This window comes from Trichoplax adhaerens, genomic scaffold (assembly GCF_000150275.1).
Source record: "Trichoplax adhaerens TRIADscaffold_7 genomic scaffold, whole genome shotgun sequence".
In the NCBI taxonomy this organism is placed as follows: Eukaryota; Metazoa; Placozoa; class Uniplacotomia; order Trichoplacea; family Trichoplacidae; genus Trichoplax; species Trichoplax adhaerens.
This window is the reverse complement of record NW_002060949.1, coordinates 167272-186785: the sequence shown is the minus strand read 5'-3', so window position 1 is coordinate 186785 and position 19514 is coordinate 167272. Positions and strand designations below refer to the sequence as shown.

Sequence of the window (19514 nt, the reverse complement as noted above, 5' to 3'; positions counted from 1 at the left end):
GTCTGTACGTCTGTACCGATAGCTGTGCAAAATGAGTTGTCATATCGTTCGATACCATAGGACTGGTTTTACCGTATGAATCCATCTGTGCATAAGAAGGAAAGGTCAATGAGGTGACAATCTATTTTGCGCAGTATAAATTCGTATGTCTAGCAATTTAGTCCATGGTCCAAGTACTGTATGAGTACTGTACACAGGCCAGAAGCCACGACGATAGACCTTATTCTCGCTCTCCTCTGTACCGAGGCAGACTGCAGCTGTTGCAGAGGTTGAGAGCTTGTCCCTTCCAGCCTTCCTAATCTTCATCATGGCTGCATATCGTCACTTTATTCCTCTCAGTTATCGGCTACGGCCTCGGTTAACTCCTTATTCTAGTATCAATACACTCATTTATAATAGGTATGAACTCAATTAAGTTGCTATATCATTTTTTATCTTAATTCTGTAGCTAGTGAAGAAGTAGGCGATGGTTGAACTGTGGTTATCACAAGTTTGACTAAAGCTTGTGCAATATACCGTCTAACCTACAGTAGACATCCGTAAATGTGCAACATTTATCAACTAAGCATTGAATTACAGTAAACGTGAGAGAGAGAGTAAGATGTTGTTAGATTATGATGTGCATATTTCGTTCGTATTATACTTTTAGTATAGTTTACAGTTCATTTCATTTTCAACAACTTGTTAAATGCTGTTATCTTTTACAGTGCAGTACAGGACTCGTATATATGATTACGGACTTTGAAAGTGAAATACTGTATGATAGCGGAATTGTGCTGGAGTGCTTAAAGTATAATGTTAATCATATGAATAGATTTTATTGCTCTACGTAAGTGTTTAGTGAGCTGAAAGGACTAAACAAAGTTTATTTTCTTTCCCTTTAGCAAATAGTCGTTCTTAAACTTAATTCGGACTTTAGCTTGCTAATACTATATATAGCAAATGCTTCATTAGAGATACATCGTTGTTGGTATAATACTTAAACGAACAGTTAATAGCGATTTAAGTGTGATAACAATTGGAAAATTCGATGTATAAAAGTAGACTCTTTTAATCTACAGTGCAGTAGTTAGAATACTATGCAAGTTTCAATGAGATGAACATCATTAGTTGTGTTTCGTTTGAACGAGTAGTGAATTTGTCAATATCTTGTATAACACATGCACAACTATTCTGCAGCAGTAGATGGTCTGTAAAAGTGTAGCATGAGAATAATTCCTATGTAGAACATCAGAACAGCTGCCAGCATTGTAAAACCCTAAGAAATAATTATTCTTATCACCAGCGATTGAAATATCTTGGTTATAATACGTATGACAATAGTTAATTTGTCACATTACCGACTTCCAATCTTTAACTTTTTCAATTGCATTATATAGCAGGTTCTTATCTAGGTTAGCAGAGGATAAAAAATTATCTAATCTAGCATTATTCAAGGAAGATCATAGAAAGAGGTTAACAATTAATTAGTAGCATACCCAAATAATTAATATACGTGCGTATATAAGTTTCAAATTAACTACTATGAACGAAAATGCGATAGCATAGAACGTTATTGTATTATAATTATAATAGCCAAGTTCACTCAGCTGTCAATGCAAGCCATTTCTTCCAATAAAATTTCTTTTTTACTTTCTGTCCTTGGAACACCTAGCAAAGTACTGCAAGCGCTTACTCCAACTGTAGTCATGGTAAGTTACTGTACCCAAATTTTTTGTCACTTTTTAACTAAAAATAAGGTTAAAGTAGTCTAAGAATTATTATTAATAGTTATATTCCATTATTCACGAACGTAGGAAAGTAAACACGCGGAATTACTAAATGATTACATACTGGATTTACACTTGCTCCCAGTTGATGACAAAGATGCGGTATATCACAACTGTTTAGAATAATTTAATTTATTGTAAATTCTCTAGATTACGTAACTGTTCACTGCAATAATACATCAACATTACTACTTCTTACAGTAGGATGGCAGGCATATAGTCCGCTTTATTAATAAACAGTTATTGTGTCATTAGAGAGATTTTAAGAATGCAAGAAAAGCGGGTGAAGATGCTGCTGATTATGTCATAGAACATTGTAGAAAATACTTGCCGCTAAGAGAAATGAAACCGGTATACCCCTACACTGTAAACTCTCACTGTCTGTGGCGTTTTAGTCTTACTTTAGCCATACTGTTTAGATTGAACTCTGCATGATGCTTTAATCTAACCTGCATACATATATTTGCTCGTCATTTCCTTAGTATAATACCAATTTACTATCCAAGAGATCCAGGAATAGAATTGGTTTCAATGTTTTTGGTTTGAAAAGTATGTATTTGTACAGTTGATGCCGATCAACACAATATCAGCCGACTCGGTTATACCATACCATTATTTTTAAAGATTTACAACTGTTTAATTGAATCGAAAACTTATTCTGACTTAGGATGCATCCGCGATGGAGATGTCTATAAAGCCAGAAAAATATATCGTGGAATAACCAGGAAAGGTAGAGAATCAACTTTTAAGAACTTTACACTATATAGCCAATGAGAAACAAGAAAATAACGTAACTGTTATTACTGTCTGCTCGAAATAATAATCTTAATCAGGTAGAGAAATACCATTAGCCGCTCAGAACGAATTACTGGAATTGTACGCCCTTAAAGGCATAGGAGTTACCAACAAGGCGCCTGATTTTGTTTCTGTTATGGTTGGTCATTGATATTACTTGCTAAATTATAATATAACACGTTATTTCTTCATATTCACCCTCACTAGATGCAGATACACTGATGTATCACCGTAGTAAAATTATATAAATATCTGATTATGCAATATTGCCATAACAATTCCTCTTGTGTAATCATGAAATTTATTTGATTTATCCATTCTGATCAATACGATGTTAAGGACCAAATTCAAGAAAGGATGGATGATGACACAAAGTCTGAAGATAAAAAGAACGAGAATGATGTTGAGGAGCAAATGCAAGCAAGCACGGAGGATAACGTACAATCAACAGATGAAAAGAAAGAAGATAGCTTTATGGATGGATTAGCTAAACGATTAGCAAACATGCATACGGATGCAAAATCAGCTAGTCCTGTAGCTTGGAGGTAACGTGATAATGAATTTAATTTTGTTTGCAACTATACCTAGTTAATAATGCGTTACGTCAACCTGTATCAACAAGGATAGTATAAAAACAATGATATCATCAATCGCTTAATCTGTTCGATTTTAGTAAATCTAACATGGCAGAAGTCTTCTTCTCGAGGATGAAAGAAAAAGATGGAATTTCTTATAGTGCAATGATCCTCGGAACTCTAAAAGTAGGTTTTAACCTATAATGTAATATCACTACAGGTATAATCTACTAGCTGTTTAGCTATCTTTTTAATTAATTTAGTTTAAGGAATCCAAACGAGCGTGGGAGTTGTTTAAAGAAATGCGACAAAATCAACTTCAAGGCAAATAGATGATAAATGAATTCTTACATAATCACTAAAACTAAACAATCCTAATCAGATCTAAAATTTATACTGTATTGTAAGACGATATCTTATATCTTTTCATATAATTAATTCACCAGGAACCACTGCCGCTTACAATGCGTTGCTTCAAAGTATTGTTTATGAAATAATACCGCCAAAGCGTTGGATTTCCGCTGAGGTAGTGTAGTACCTACCTCTTAAAGTAGTCATATCTGAATAGATATATTGCATTGAACGATAGATCTTATACATTTTTTTTATCAATTCCTGTTCCCTTGTAATTAATTTAGCAACTTGTGCATCATATGCAAGACGAACCAGCGGTCTCTCCAGATCTAGGTAAGTACGAAGTAATGTCAGTGTTCACTATTTAATTTATTATTATTAATGCCAGCGTTTGGATACGAATGATTCCATGTGATTATAAATTTGTTAAGTTGTAATTATCGCTTTTCGTTAGAAACATTTATAACATTGCTAAAATTGGCTCTCCATTCGAACCAATCAAAGATGAAGGTAATGGAAATTGTAAGAGAGATGAAAACTATCGGCATAGGTGTGTAGACTTTATTCCTGGAATTATTTGCGACTTATTGAGATACGATGAAGTGCTCTAATTACAATATCTTTACATCTATTCTAGAGCCTAGTTTAGCCGTATTCGATAACATGTTGAAGGCCTGTCGAGGTACGTAGCAAATCTCTTGGACACATTAACAGTTCTAGATACTAAATTTTTTCTATCAAATAAGGCGAATTAGACAGTCTTCCATACGAAATTGTCAGCACTCTTGAACAGTCCAACTTCGAAAAATGGATTCTTCAACACCCAGATGACAGTAAATACAAAATGCCTTATATCTAATTGTCAACTCTGGTATTCATGTACTTACATTATCGTTTTTTAAACACATTTAGTGAACTTTATGAATACGATAGTCCAAGTGGTTTGTAAATTTTACTTTCAATATCCAACACATATAGACGTTCCAGGTTTATGATACGCTAAAGACACGCTTGATCTCATTACCCTTTGTATTATAGGCAGTGAAGTTAGATGATGCAGATTTAGCTGTCAGAATTTTCAAATTAGCCGACGATAATTGGCAATTCGTAAAAAGTGACAGAGATTTCTTGTATGTTAATACTATAATTTACTGGTAGAGGTAGTATCAAAAGAGACAATTCTTAGGACTTATCCATTATAGCTATCATACCTTGCTTTTTTCGTTGATTAAAGGTCGTCCTTCCTCGCAATAATATGCTCGAATGTAGAACCCGAATTAGTTTGGAATTGCTATAGTGCTATTGTACCAAAGGTATGCCACTATCCAGCAGATTACTATTCATAACAGTTAAAGGTAATACTGCTAACTTGTATCTCCTAGCACTTTGTTCCACGCGGTCATGGTGGACTTAACTATATAGTTATGATATTGCAGAACGCGCGGCGTTTCAACCAACCCAAATATGTTCTAAAAATGTGGAATGGTATATACAAGTTTACGATACTTTTTTGAGTCATCTCAGTGCTATTTAAATGAATAAATTTTTATAAAACAGAAATACAAAAATATAAACTGGTGCTAAGCGAAAGAATGTGTGGAGCAGTATTTTCGGCGTTAAAAATGACCGTAACCGATACTGAGGCAAGTAGAAGCCTTCATGATTTCCAGGAAATTTAAATTTTACAGCTCATTTTAGAAAATTAAGACAGTAACGATCACTCGTACCCTATAGTCTTTAAATATATGCAGACAAGTAGCTACAGAATGTTTCCAAGCGACACAGCGCACTGCTAATCCTGCCACGTTAGTATACTATTGAAATTTCACATTGAACGAACTACGATAGTCATATAATTACTGCTTTTATATCCATATTTTATCAGGCTGTCCTCATTTATGCTTGGAGAATTGATACGACTCAATGTCGTTTGCGGACATCTCGACGAAGCTTGGTAAAATTACGCGTAATTAATGGTATTAATCATTACATAAGAATTTAACGTAATCTTTCCGGTCTTGTTTGCTTACATAGGAAACTTGCTAAGGAACGTACTAACTTTAAAGTTCAATTAAAGTAAGACATAATCTTCTTCTTGTGTAGAACAGATATTAATTGATACTGACGCACCTATTTGTTGCAATTTTTTCTCATTAGTTTCACAGCATTGCAAGCGTTATTTGTTGGCAGTGTTGCAGCTTCAGATGCACCTGCTACTAAAGTAAGTATTCGCTCTGATTTTAGCTGCATTAAATGATTAACAACACGAGTGTATACAATTTGCGGAGTAATACTCTTCAGTCAGAGAACTTAACCACTGTTTTACGTATACCAAGAAAATTTGTCGATCAATTTTTGCTGCTGGATATTATTTACCAGACACAATGCTGGATAAAGTGCAACAAAGTGTAAACTTTGACAACGCAGACCTGTGAGTAACAAAATAAAACAATTATTCCAATATAACTTTCACTTATCATTTCAGCTATAGATTTACTACCAAAATGATGGGTTATTAATTAAAATTAAGTAATCTATTGTTCGTTTTAACGATATCATGTTTTTTTTAAACAGGAAAAATATTAAATCCCTTTTTAATTTATCAAAAGAAAACGGAGGTAATGACTTCACGCTCGGTCTACAGTAGCCTGCAAAGTTAATAAATTTTTTAACTTACATATGACTGACTAACATCTGCTTTGATCTGTACCAATTGTCATTAAGATAAATACCATGTGTCACTGCTTTATACTAGACTATCAACATATACTATAATTAGCTACATTTTATCGAGCTATCTGAAAATCCTGTACATAGCCTGGATTGCATAAATAAAGTGTGAAAATTGCATTAAACAGTATTTGATAATGAAAATTCTCTTGCTTACCAAGCAGCTTCAATCTTATTACTACAAATTAGCTTAACCCGTACGCAGTATTTTGCGGACAGTATTATGTATTTGTTCAACATACATACACATGTCCTGGCATCATAAGCCAAGTTATTGATGACGCTACGAGTAATAGAACATCATGACCTGTACCATGTTATTTCAGATCTATAGTCATAATATCTTATTCACTGCAAGTATACTTAATTAACATCAATAACTGAGACTTTTCAGAAATATTACGCTCACTGGTAGAGGCCCATGTTACAAATTTCTAGAGGATGAACTTAGCCGTCAGAATTTTCGACTGTTGTTTACCACATATCGGCCAATGTTATACTTGTGTATCTTGTAACGTACCATATACGGTATGTGCATATTGCATTCCAGATATCGCGCTCTTTTTGCATGGGTGTACGTATTATGTCATTTATGTAGTAATGTGACCGAAACTGAATTTCTAAAATGTATGCATGCTAGATTATTATAAATACTACTAAGGTAGAGTACCCGCTAGTAAGATGACGGGCAGTGAACTAGTAAAAATAAAAATTAATAACTCTACCGAATCAAAGGTGATTATATTTACATGCAATAAATAGTTGATACAAATATTCAAAATACGGTATGTAGTATGCAGACTGTAAAAGCATACTATTCATACTTTCTCTAGCTTAGAAGATTCATAATTCGAGCATGATAAATATTGTCTCAAAACCTTCGGAGAAAATTATAGATATTTCTAATATATCATAACCACCCAAACTAGTTAACTTTCTTAAAATATGCTACACAACATGAGATATATGATTTCACACGCATTTGTACAGATATACATGTAACTTGAGATTTTATTCATGCTACGACATATATTCGCAAATAGTCAACTCATTGAAAAAGAGATTACAGTATTTACTGTAGCATTGGGTGATAATTATACTGTACTAGATATTAAGTCAGACTGCTACTCTATAATCAGTGAATATGGTATTACTAATTACGTCAAATTAATAATTATAAAGATTTTGCAAGATATGTAAAGCTATACAACTAAAGGATATATTGAATGATTGACTTTATTTTCAAAAGATCGATAATCAAATTAAAAATACTAAAATTATTTACAGTTTTAAATTTCTGTAACATTAAAGCTTTCATCAGAAGATCCACAAATGCTAATTAAGCATCGCTATTCCATCTCTTTACCAGAATTAGAGTCATTATTACATTTAGAAGGATTTTCTAAAGTCTGATCACGTGCGGAACGTGGTTGGTCATCAAATGAATGATAGGTTAAAGATTCGAGCCACTTTAAGAAACTAAAAGGAAGATTGAATTGAAACTATAAATAGCAATGTTAACAAGTAGGATCAAAACCGTAAATTATATACCTACCAAAATTCTTTCGTTTCCTTCTGGATAATATGCTCGTTAATACATTCATCCGTAAATTTTTCAATCTCTTTATCAAATATCGTGTTATCAATAGCTGAATGTATTCCTAAACGCTCGATCTTTCTATTATATGCATGATAATGTAGCTAAAAAATAAAAAAAATTGCAGGAAAACATGAGCGATTTGAGCTAAAGCTTGATCATGGCTTAATTGTCTTTGAAGTCAAATTTTTAACCTGATACAACATCAAGCCTAATCCAGGTGCACGCGGTATATCAACCTTTGCAATTAGTTATTACAGAAACTACTGGTTTATCATTTAATACATGAAAATAATTCCATTAAACGTTGCTTATACTGTATAATTACCCTATCTTTCTCCCATGCTTTTTCCATTGCTTCAATCGTTGCGTCTCCACGTACTATGCCTATCATAAGACCTAACAAATGTGACATGATATTAGCTACAAATTTTGGGTTAAAGACCGCAATAGGAAGTAAACAAATGAAAGCGATTTGTTTGTTATAAATCTACTGGCCGTGACTAACCGATCATCTTACGAATCTGATGAAGCATAAAACTTTGTCCCTTAACAGTAAGGGTAACAAATTCCAGGTTATTTCGCACAAAAGGGAGACCACACTATACAACAACAAAGAAAGCAACGTTTGATATCTGAACTAGCCAATTGTGTAATTTTCTTAACTTACGTCAAATTGCATAATATATCTCTTAGCACTGTCATCTTCATAAGCTCTAAATTATACATTTATTATTAATAATGAATCAGAAATCATGATACAAATTTATATCGTTGCCTTTTATTGCGTAATAAATTTAATATACAAATTCCTAAATCTAAATCATACTTATTGCCAACGAAAAGTATGTAATGAGTTTTAGGCATTGAAATTTTTTAATCATTGCAAACATGCTTACTTACTTTTTTGACGTAAAATTGTGAAAATTTCGTGTTCCAACGTACATCGCCAGTATATCCCGAACGTGCTTTATGGTTGCTTCTATTACCAAGATATACATATTTTTCTGAGATAATTGATAGTTAGTAAACAACAGTAATGCCAGACTATCATGAAGAAAATGTAACAGAAATTGTCGTCATGAGATACGTCAGGGTCTCTGTTTCTGTCATCACTTACGATCTATTCTGTACTGGTAAATGAAGAAATCACGGCCTACTTGCTAAATCAATTTAGTGAAGGTGAAGACGGATTATTTTAGTATTGTATCAATACTACACCTAATATCAGGTGAAAATCACCGTAAAAATCTGTATCTAAAGCATGTTGAATTTAGTTAAATTTAGAGCAATTACATTGCTAAAAATCTATCTGATTAGTTAAAAAAGCATAAGTTTTGAGCAGACCTTTTCCTTATTTGCAAAGGCATATGTAGGCATTACGTATTTATATGTTCTGGCATCACATGCTGTTTTAGAATTAAAACCCTTGGTAACTCGAAAATGACCAAAAACGCGTATCTCTCGCGGCAGATGAGAGTTGATCTTAGCAATGACATCATCAACCACAAACATTTTAAATGATACAACTTGCGCAGCAGCATGCACACCTTTATCAGTTCTGGAAGCACGTTGAAATGCCATCTATTCAAACGAAACCGTAATGGTAATATCGTAATCTAAGTTGGCGTTAACCATGCCTTAAATATGCTCAAGGTTACAAAGCAACATGATATAGTACAATCTAGTATTCTATAAATTTAGCAACAAAGCAGTAAATTTAAACTTGGGAATAACTTGATTCGTAAATTAAACATAGCAAATACGAAGTAAAATCTTCCATACCTTTTGTTCGTGCTCTTTCGCTGCTTCAGGTATGGCACCGGCTTTAAATAGGGCATTTATTAGATCCTCTTCAATTGTTTTAGTACCCCGATTTCTCTGCATACCAAAATATCCAGCACCACAAAAGCCTAGCAACAAAGCAACTTTTCTTTTCTTGCCGATATCATTAGGAGTTACAGTTTGTATGACCTAATATATAAATAAATGCATATCGTAAGCGAAATGTATTAAATGCAGCTGTTCTTCGATACGTCAGACGCCAGATCATTCATCTGGAAAGTTGACTCATTTAAAAGTTGCAATTATAGACCTAGAACTAGCAGCTAATGTACGCCTACATGTATGCTGTATTTTGTGTATTAACAATTGAATTATAACCGCAGCATAACCAATAAATCCATCACTTCAAATAAATCCATGGCTATTGTTGCATATTTTCTTAGACCACTTTCGCTTATGGTACAGAACCTTGTCTGTTGTGCGTACCGTATAATTAGAGCATTTATAATTAAAATTAATCTGTAACGACATAATAGTATGCAGTTGGCAGCAATTAGAAAGCTTTCTACTGTTTATCGACAGTAATATGATATTTCATCATTGCACTGTTAATTCCCACTTCAATTTTACAACTACTGCAAATTGTATATGATCAATCGCTGAGAATAACTTTATAGTGCTATTCATTTCCATATTGCATAGCATCAACTAAGAACGAAATTGCAGGTTGCTTATCTTTCTAATAAGTACTTTTAAAATGATTCTACCTAGCACTGTACATCTGCTTTTAAAAAATAGGGTAATTTTCGTAATAGCAGGTTGTTTGAGATGTTCTTTCATTGACGATCGGTTTAGCCATAATTAACTGATTAATCATACTACCGTACAGTATAAGTAAAATAGGAACTACGGTACTACAATCAATCAAGAATGACATTTCAGTACACCAATAGAGACATGCATGGAACGGTATGCATATCATGATCAAGGATTTGTTGTCAGTTGTAATGTAATATTAAATTTACTTGTTACACATACAGTACACATATAAATATCAATCCAAGTATTACGAAATATGTAAGTTAGATTGTAGCACTCAAGCAAAATGAAACCTCATTTCCGTCACTCTCATCGCAACTTTTGAACTTCTTAGGCGATGGTGGTCCATCATTAGGTACTACACTATCTGGAGTTATTTCTGCAGCCATAACTTTACGGTATATTCCTTTCAATAGTTGTTTTAATTGAAGATACTTCACAAGAGGTTTGTTCATCCAATTCCACTTGCGCCTGATGTTAACTTAAAAGAATAATACAGTACTGTATACTGTAATATAGAGTACTGAATGACCAAAACACAGAAGTGGAGGTGGGATTATCTTGAAATTCTTTCAATTCTTATAGAATTTAAAAGCTATACGTTAATTTGATGATAAATGAAGGCTAGATTATAAAAACTCCCTCCTAGTTTGGGTTGCTACTTAAATTAAATCTATCTGCCACTAGGTCAAGCTAGATCACGGCAATGATTACAATGGCTCGGATGCAGAAGTATACAGTACGTATTAGCAGTGTTAGTACCTTAACAATTATAAACCCACATGGTATAGTATGAACAAAAGCAAAGCCACGGTTTTTCTATACCTCTATCCATACGATACTATATTACACGTGTACTGTGCTCAAACAGTAGAAGACTGCTGTAGTATATGCCCTACCGTAGGGCATGCCAAAATGCCCGCTCTCTCTGACTCTACCTTACCTCCAAACCCATTTATTTCATCGAAGAGCATGCCGAATATACATCCGATCTCTTTTCGTACAAGTAATATCTGTATCTAGAAACGGAGTCTAGTGATACATCCATATTTGATTATACGGATAGCTATATTTGATATAGTTCAGTTAATTTGAATAGATATTATCGTGAAGGTAATATTAGATGATTGCTAACTACTATATTACAAATTGTTGATGACTAATTATGGTACAAGATTTATGTAGCTAGAAACGCTGTAGTTGTTAAGACGCCCTTCGGAGAAAGGGCCTAGACGTTAATAGAAGAGTAATAACATCTTAAGTAGAATGATTTAGATTGTAGAAAAGAATGATGTACTATTAGAGAAAAGCATTTGGTTTGATGACTCATGTCTGATTGTAGATTAATCAAGTTGTCATAAATGGATTTAACGAAATGTTTGTCAGAACTGCAGAGGTGAGCTCATAGGAGAGAAGAGACTTCACTTCGCTTTGAGCTCGGAATACTTTCGATTTTAGAACAGATTCTTGTAGTAATTAATTATAGCTCTACTATTCCTAAAACCTTGTAATAAAAGCCTTTTAGAAAATACTATTTGACTTGATAGTTATTGTCAGACGCATTTATTCTACGGTGATATTTATTTTACTTCAGATACGATGCCATTGCAGCCGCTCAATTTTCATCAGACATCAAAAATTGTGGCTGATCTAAGTGAATAATATTTATAGCTTGAAACTTAACTTAGTATTGGATTGTAAAATATAGATTATACTTTGCCGTTAATTAATTAATTATACGTCGTATTACTATATATCTCTACATATCGTATTATATGCTAAACAGGTATGTCACCATGATGTAAGGTAGTGTACGTAGCTTGCTAATTTATCGTAACGCATATTTAGTAGCTCATAAATATATATCACAATTCAAATTTCTACTGTACGTTCGAGTGCGGATGACCGTATAGCAGGGTATTGGGTCACTATTATTGTTGGAGGTAAAAATAGATATGTAACTTATAGATTAGGATATGGTTAGTGCATCGTGCTTTGACTGATAAAAATAATAACGTCTACGTATACACTCGTACTGTAGTTATTACCAATTACTGTTGACGCAGGACTAATGTAGGCTCTATTCCATTTATACTACATTGTAGTAACAGAGCCCACCAACAGATAGCATCAATAGCGAGAATTTTTATATTTCAGACGTACCTGTCGATCATGGAATGATGACTCATTCGTTATATGCTAGTAACCGTAGCTGATATACTGTAGCTGCAATAACAGTGACACACAGAAGTGCAAATGTGCCAAAATTTATCTAAAAATAGATATTAATATAGCATGAGAATAGAAATGATTTGGATATAGTGGTACTTTCTCATCTAATACTTGTACGAGTATATAATAACATACATGCACCTCTCTTAACATGCTCATACGCATACGTCTATTGTTGTGAATGTACGTGAGAGATTAAGCACATAAAAACAGGCTACATCTCTAAAGTAACAATAACATGTTATGGCGATTTGATTTACAGAGATAATAGGCACAGAAACTGTGGCAAAACAAATATTTTACATCCATCCGTGTTGCTATTGCTGAAATTTCATTAATTATAATTTCCAATATATATAGATCGACAATTATATATAATTTATACCGTACTAATGTAATACCGTTTAAAGCTTAAATTAAAAATGTCGATTGTACGCATACTATATTTCATATCCTAGTTGCTGATAGGTGCTTATGCACGCGATAGCAATTCTATGCCGCTTACAATATACTGTAGGTACATATATAATCTGTTGCACATTAGCTTGTATTGAAAAGTTTCGGAATTTTTTAACACAAGGTACTATATATTATTTCGCTAAAGCCCGAGTCTAGGCTGCTGCTACAACACTTAAAACAGGGGTAACGTATGTAGACGGTAAGTATTAGAGTATTACATAAACAAATATAATCTGTATGAAGTATGAGATCATCGTAATATTATCCCTACGATGTCAAGGTTATGTTAACTTAAAATTAGGAATTAAAAGCTCTACCGGAAATTAGATTTTAAATGTCAAGGTCGTCACTAAAGATTATAAAATTTTATGCAATACCAATAATATCACTCAAGTCACATTTTATGCGCATATTGACATATCTTTAAGCTGAAAAGAAAACTGGTATGATGTTTCAACATTGAAAGTTAGCATTGCTTGCTTCGAATCGTTTTTCGTATACAGTATAAATTTATAGCAAATCGATACAATTTTAATCTCGCAGGTGTATCAAATCAACGATAAAATTTTATATATATTAGTTAGGAAATAACGCAATTTTGTTATTTTGCATGTCTTAAGCCGATATAACTCGATGACGATGTCAATATTTCAGTCATTTTATTATTTAAAACATATTTTCATTTGATTGGCAGACAATTTATCACTTCAATAAGGTGTACCTTTGTACGTATACTAAAAATATAACAGAATGCAGTCTTGTACTAAAAGCTGTATTGTAATATAGTTCATAAGAAATTAAAAATTTACTAAAATATAATTCTTTTAGAATAAGCTGTCAGTATTTGTAAACAAGAGCAAGGGTGTTAATAAATTTTATTCAGAAGGAAAATATTGACATTTCATTTCCTTCCCATACTTGTTACGGTCGATCACCAAGATGGGCAATTTTCATTCCATGATGACAAATAATTATAACGTCTACCGTGGCTTATCATAATAGCGAAGAATCTTCCCAAAGTACGCTAATTAATCATATAAATAAGAAATTAATAATAGTTATCATTTATATGGTGGCATCAATAACAATCGTATTAACCGGATATTTCTTACAGGGTAATTACCGCATCCCAAATAACTATAAGTAGTGAACAGTTTTAACCTTCTCTGCAACATTTTGAAATGATCTACCTTTTACAGTTACACCTTTCTTTCCATCATCTACTAATATATAGCTCATTAGCATTTTGCAAATACTTCTACTCTAGCTATAGTTGAAATAGAGACAGTTGATATTGTGCCAGTTACCAAGTACTGCAATTATATCTTCATTTATGCTCGTATTTCCCAACAGTAATACAGTTAGCTAATTTTAGCATGCTAGTTGGAGCCGAAGTTGTCTTAGGGTTATTCCTGTCCTATATATTCTACCGTTCGCTGTGTGCTATTATAGGTCACTATCGAATAGTTAATATCCTAAAAAAATTTCCAGGACCCAAATCTCATTGGTTACTGGGAAATCTTCATCAGTTGGCATCTCCTAAAGAATTTCTTAAAAGCTACCATAGTTTTAGTCTGAAATTTCCTCGAAAATTTTTACTATGGTATGGTCCTCTAACTCCGGTACTATCTGTTTCACATCCAGAAACAATACGCGCTGTTATAAAAGCTAAGACAATCAAGGATGGTCCAGCTTATCAATATTTGTTGCCGTGGCTTGGACGTGGTATTTTATTAGAGAATGGCACAAAATGGGCAAGAAATCGTCGCCTGGTAACACCAGCCTTCCACTTTGAAATTATGCAATCATATGTTGATGTAATGAATCAGTGCGTATCGATATTTATAGAGAAATTGAATGAACATGCCGTTGATAATACAAGAATTAGTGTATTTGATACTGTGAGATTGTTATCATTCGATATATTACTACGTAGTGCTTTTGCTATAAACTTGGACTGCCAGAGATCAGGTCGAAGTCATCCTTTTGTTAAGCTAACGAATGAAAATACTCAACTAGTTGAGGGTAGACTTTATGAAATACTGAAGAGTCTCAATCTTATTTACAACCTATCCAGTACAGGTCGAAAGTATGCCGATAACTGCCGTTGTTCTAATCAGATTGCACAACAATTAATAGAAGATCGACAAAAACAATTTAATAATAATGAAGTCGATTTGTCCTCCACAAAGTTCAATTTTATCGATATCCTGTTGTCAGCTCGGGATAACATGGGAAAATCACTAACCAAAAGAGAAATATGTGATGAGGTCGAAACATTTCTTTTTGCCGGGCATGATACTACAGCCAGTGCAATATCGTGGACATTGTACTGCTTGGCAAAGCATCCACAACATCAGCAAAAGATATATCAAGAGGTTTACGATATATGCAAACGAGATAGTTTAACCATAGCTGATTTATCTAAGCTCAAGCATACAACAATGTGTATTAAGGAAGCTATGCGGCTGCACTCTACGGTTCCAATAGTAACTCGCATATTAGAAGAAGACACCGAAATAGATGGAATAACAGCTCCAGTTGGAACCATGATCGAAATAGCTATCTATAATCTTCACCACAATCCCGAAGTATGGCCATCTCCATGGGAATATGATCCTGATCGTTACCAGGCGGAACGCTGTCAAAATCGAGATCCTTATGCTTATATTCCTTTCTCGATCGGCAGTAGAAACTGTATTGGTCAAGTGTTTGCATTAAATGAAATAAAGCTAGTAGTTGCCAAAACGGTGTACAACTATTATTTACGTATAGGTGAAGACTACAGTCCTAAACATTTACAATCGCTAGTATTAAAAGCCGCGAACAGTTTATGGATTACGGTGCAAAAGCGTTAATAAACATTGGTCGATATCACACTATAAGAATAGAATTTGAATATCTTAATTAAATTCATTATAATTATAGATTCATATAAGTGATATAGTACCTCTCTTACGCAAATTTATCTACGTACTTGCTGTTTCTTCATTCTCGTACCTTTGCAAAGTTTCAAAATGAAGGTGCAAGAGATTCGTTACTGTATTTGCTAAAACACGTATCTTACTCTTTATATATTAGAAGAGCCTTGAAATACACGGACAAGACTGTTTAACTCTGTTATCAAGATTCTTTTCAAAACATTGATTAAAGTAATCATAACTGCATAACTGTAAATTGCAGTTAAAGAATGTATTCTTATCACTACTAATACGTGCAGTATTGAACTATATTGATAATGTGTTACGTTATATATTACCATTTATCAGTTCTATTACCGAATTTTCTTATTGCATAGGTGTGTTTATAAGACGATGCAATCTCTCAATAAACCTGTCTTATGCAGTAACTCACAATAATTGTGTAACTAATTCTAAATTTAGTCTAAACATTTACGTATATATGATTCATAACTAAAATCAGGGCCTGTTTCAATATTTTTCAATATCGTTTATCTATGAGCGTGATATATAGTGCTAATATACAACGCTAGATTAGTTCTACAGTATGGATGCAGCACTGTATTCTAGATAACACTTTGCAAACGAAAATAGCTCGAGCTTTGAATGTGCGACTGAAATATGCAGTAATAGTAAGGTGCGTTCTTTAAGTTATAGTTATTAACAAATTAAAATGTCAAGGAGCCACGAGCAGTGTAATTTATTAAATACAGGCATGACATATCATCTAAAGCTCATTCCTCTTGATATTTTAATTTAAATCACAAACTTTTGCAGATAGTTTTCATCTTTCAAATTGCTCGACTACTAACACAGGCAATGCAGGATTGCAAATAGTATCATACGGTATGAAAAATATCGCAAGACAATTTAAAAGGTAAAATAATTTAAAAATCAGCGTTCATGATATATCAACTTCAATATTCAGTTTACATTAAATTAAAATATTTTGTTCTTTAAATAAATTTAAATTCACAGAAGAAAATTAAATTACAGAATTATACTATAAAATGTTGATATAAAATAATGACTGACCAGAGGACTAGTACTACACTTTCTATGGTGAAAAGAAAATAGCTAAGGAAAGTAAACATGAGCTATTACAGGAAAGAAGTAGAAGCAATCTTGACTCAAACGAATAATTTGATAAAGTAGAGAATAAAGTAAAGTAAAAGAAAAATCATCCGATATTGAAACTTTACTTATAGATGTCACATACATACCCGAATACATACACATATACGCATATATTCTTAAATAACATATAGATAAATTTTCTGCATCGAAGGATTGTAATATTTTTGCACATTTCTTTTCCATCATACAAAACTATTTACGGGAATCAAAGTCTCCTTTATTTCAAATGAGCAACATATACTAAATTATCTAAACGTGCAATCCATTCCTTACTTATCGAGCTTGTAGTCCAATATTTATATTCCTATTTAAACTTATTCTGTTTTCTGGTCAAAATCCTATCAGACTGCATATTACCCAATACAGATATAGCCCTACGAAGTCCCTATCTGCTGAATAATTAATGATAAAAATGCCTACAAAACTATTGTTAGATAACTATCAATAGAGGTGGCGAGCTCGTCCACGTGATATCACTTTACGCATAATTTATCTATTAATCTGCTGGTTAATGGTAGTTGAAATTTTTTACTAAAAAGTTGCTGCCATCATAGACGGTGAATTCAGCCGATCAATACTATTAAAATCTAGTTGGTCGATTAATTAATAAGTTGATTAATACATAATCACACCAGACAGATTTTCATGATTAGAAATTATGATGGATATGAGTATATTTTATCCTATTTCAATAGCAGTTTGTTCATACTTCCTTTCAGTGTCAATTGCCTCGTTTTACTCGTATGCAAAGAACAGGTTAAGAATATATCGATATGGGAGTCACTTTGATGGACCTAAGTGTCGAACGTTCGTTGGTAATACTCATCAAATGGCTACAGCAGAAACTTTTTTAAACTTTCTCAACGAAACAAGTAAGGTATTTGATAAATACTTTGTTATGTGGTATGGAATGACATATCCATCATTTGTTTGCTATCACCCTGATTCAGTAAAAACAATTATAAATGCCAGTCCACCTAAAATTAGTATTGCATACCGCTTTCTAAACGAATGGGTTGGACCCGGTTTACTCACAGAAAATGGTAAAAGGTGGTCTAGAAATCGACGTCTGATCACACCAGCTTTCCATTTCGACGTACTTAAACCATACGTTCATATATATAATGAAGCCTTGGACATACTTACTGAGAAATGGTCAAATCCAGATCGCTTGCATAAACCATTAGACACCTTCTATGATGCTAGTTTATGTACTCTGGATGTTATTACTCGCTGTGCTTTTTCCGTTGAGTTCGATTGCCAGAGGGAAAATGTAAAACATCCCTATATAAATGCAGTTCGTACTATTACAAAATTAGTAACAGAACGACCCTTTAATATTTTCTACCACAGCGATTGGATCTATTCAATTACCTCTGCAGGTAGAAAATTTTATTCCAATGTCCAGCTAACCCATGAATTTACTGAAAATGTCATTCGAAAACGTCAAGGAGAATTAAGCTCAAGTCATGATGATGGCAGTAAGATGAAAAAGCATTTAGACTTTTTAGACGTTCTTTTAAAGGCAACGTACGAAAATGGCGAAGGCCTCAGCTTATTAGAAATACGCAATGAAGTCGATACATTCCTGTTTGCTGGTCATGATACGTCTTCAAGTGCGCTATCGAGTACGCTTTACTGTATTGCGAGGTATACAGAGCATCAAGATAAGATTCGATCAGAGGTTGATAAAATACTTGCATGTAAAGAAGAAATAGAATGGAAAGATCTACCTGAATTAAAGCATACATCCCTGTGCATTAAGGAAGCTATGCGCTTATACACGACTGTACCAATAATAGAGCGAACTTTAGAAAGAGATGTAGAAATAGATGGTAAAATCCTAGCTGCAGGTTCACAAATTGCAATCGCAGGATTCATGCTGCATAGAAATCCTGACGTTTGGGATGATCCGGAGAAATATGATCCTTTGCGATTCTTGCCAGAAAATTGTGGAAGTAGACATCCATATGCTTATATTCCATTCTCAGCTGGATCAAGAAATTGTATAGGTCAAAACTTTGCAATAAACTTTTTAAAAGTTGCTGTAGCTAAATTAGTTTATCGATATTACTTTACCGTTGATATGAAAAATAATCTAACTTTTACAGCTCCTTTGGTTTTAAAATTACATGGTCATGATATCTATATAAAAGAGAGAAATAATTAAGTCTCACCAGGTTAATAAAGATAGATTGGATTATAAATTCATATGATTAGACTTGAATCAGAAATATTGCAAGATTTTTCCTAGATTACTATTCTAGATGCGTAGCCTTTAGATCATCCGTATCGCTTTTGC

At 33.3% G+C, this 19514-nt stretch overlaps 4 protein-coding genes across 4 annotated transcripts; 3 read left to right on the top strand and 1 right to left on the bottom strand.

The window, feature by feature from the left end:
* Nucleotides 1-307: 307 nt before the first annotated feature.
* Nucleotides 308-2715, top strand: TRIADDRAFT_57797 (uncharacterized protein; the record flags this gene model as incomplete). Its single annotated transcript, XM_002114186.1, has 7 exons — nucleotides 308-399; nucleotides 1655-1691; nucleotides 1797-1871; nucleotides 2025-2120; nucleotides 2252-2318; nucleotides 2437-2499; nucleotides 2603-2715. The coding sequence occupies 7 exons, from the start codon at nucleotides 308-310 to the stop codon at nucleotides 2713-2715; spliced, it is 543 nt and encodes a 180-aa protein (XP_002114222.1).
* Nucleotides 2716-2921: 206 nt separating this feature from the next.
* Nucleotides 2922-6140, top strand: TRIADDRAFT_57796 (uncharacterized protein; the record flags this gene model as incomplete). Its single annotated transcript, XM_002114185.1, has 15 exons — nucleotides 2922-3109; nucleotides 3238-3329; nucleotides 3586-3665; nucleotides 3778-3830; nucleotides 3948-4003; nucleotides 4131-4175; nucleotides 4406-4434; nucleotides 4532-4623; nucleotides 4728-4806; nucleotides 5228-5298; nucleotides 5379-5447; nucleotides 5528-5569; nucleotides 5651-5714; nucleotides 5830-5924; nucleotides 6068-6140. 15 exons carry the CDS (start codon nucleotides 2922-2924, stop codon nucleotides 6138-6140), a joined length of 1128 nt encoding a protein of 375 aa, XP_002114221.1.
* Nucleotides 6141-7572: 1432 nt separating this feature from the next.
* Nucleotides 7573-10813, bottom strand: TRIADDRAFT_57795 (uncharacterized protein; the record flags this gene model as incomplete). Its single annotated transcript, XM_002113864.1, has 10 exons — nucleotides 7573-7702; nucleotides 7779-7924; nucleotides 8015-8059; nucleotides 8149-8219; nucleotides 8329-8422; nucleotides 8491-8536; nucleotides 8724-8827; nucleotides 9168-9404; nucleotides 9606-9794; nucleotides 10718-10813. The coding sequence occupies 10 exons, from the start codon at nucleotides 10811-10813 to the stop codon at nucleotides 7573-7575; spliced, it is 1158 nt and encodes a 385-aa protein (XP_002113900.1).
* A 3678-nt stretch (nucleotides 10814-14491) lies between these two features.
* TRIADDRAFT_27927 (uncharacterized protein) lies at nucleotides 14492-19382 on the top strand (the record flags this gene model as incomplete). The annotated part of the gene is made up of 2 exons (XM_002114184.1): nucleotides 14492-14820; nucleotides 18200-19382. 2 exons carry the CDS (start codon nucleotides 14492-14494, stop codon nucleotides 19380-19382), a joined length of 1512 nt encoding a protein of 503 aa, XP_002114220.1.
* Between the last annotated feature and the right edge of the window lie 132 nt (nucleotides 19383-19514).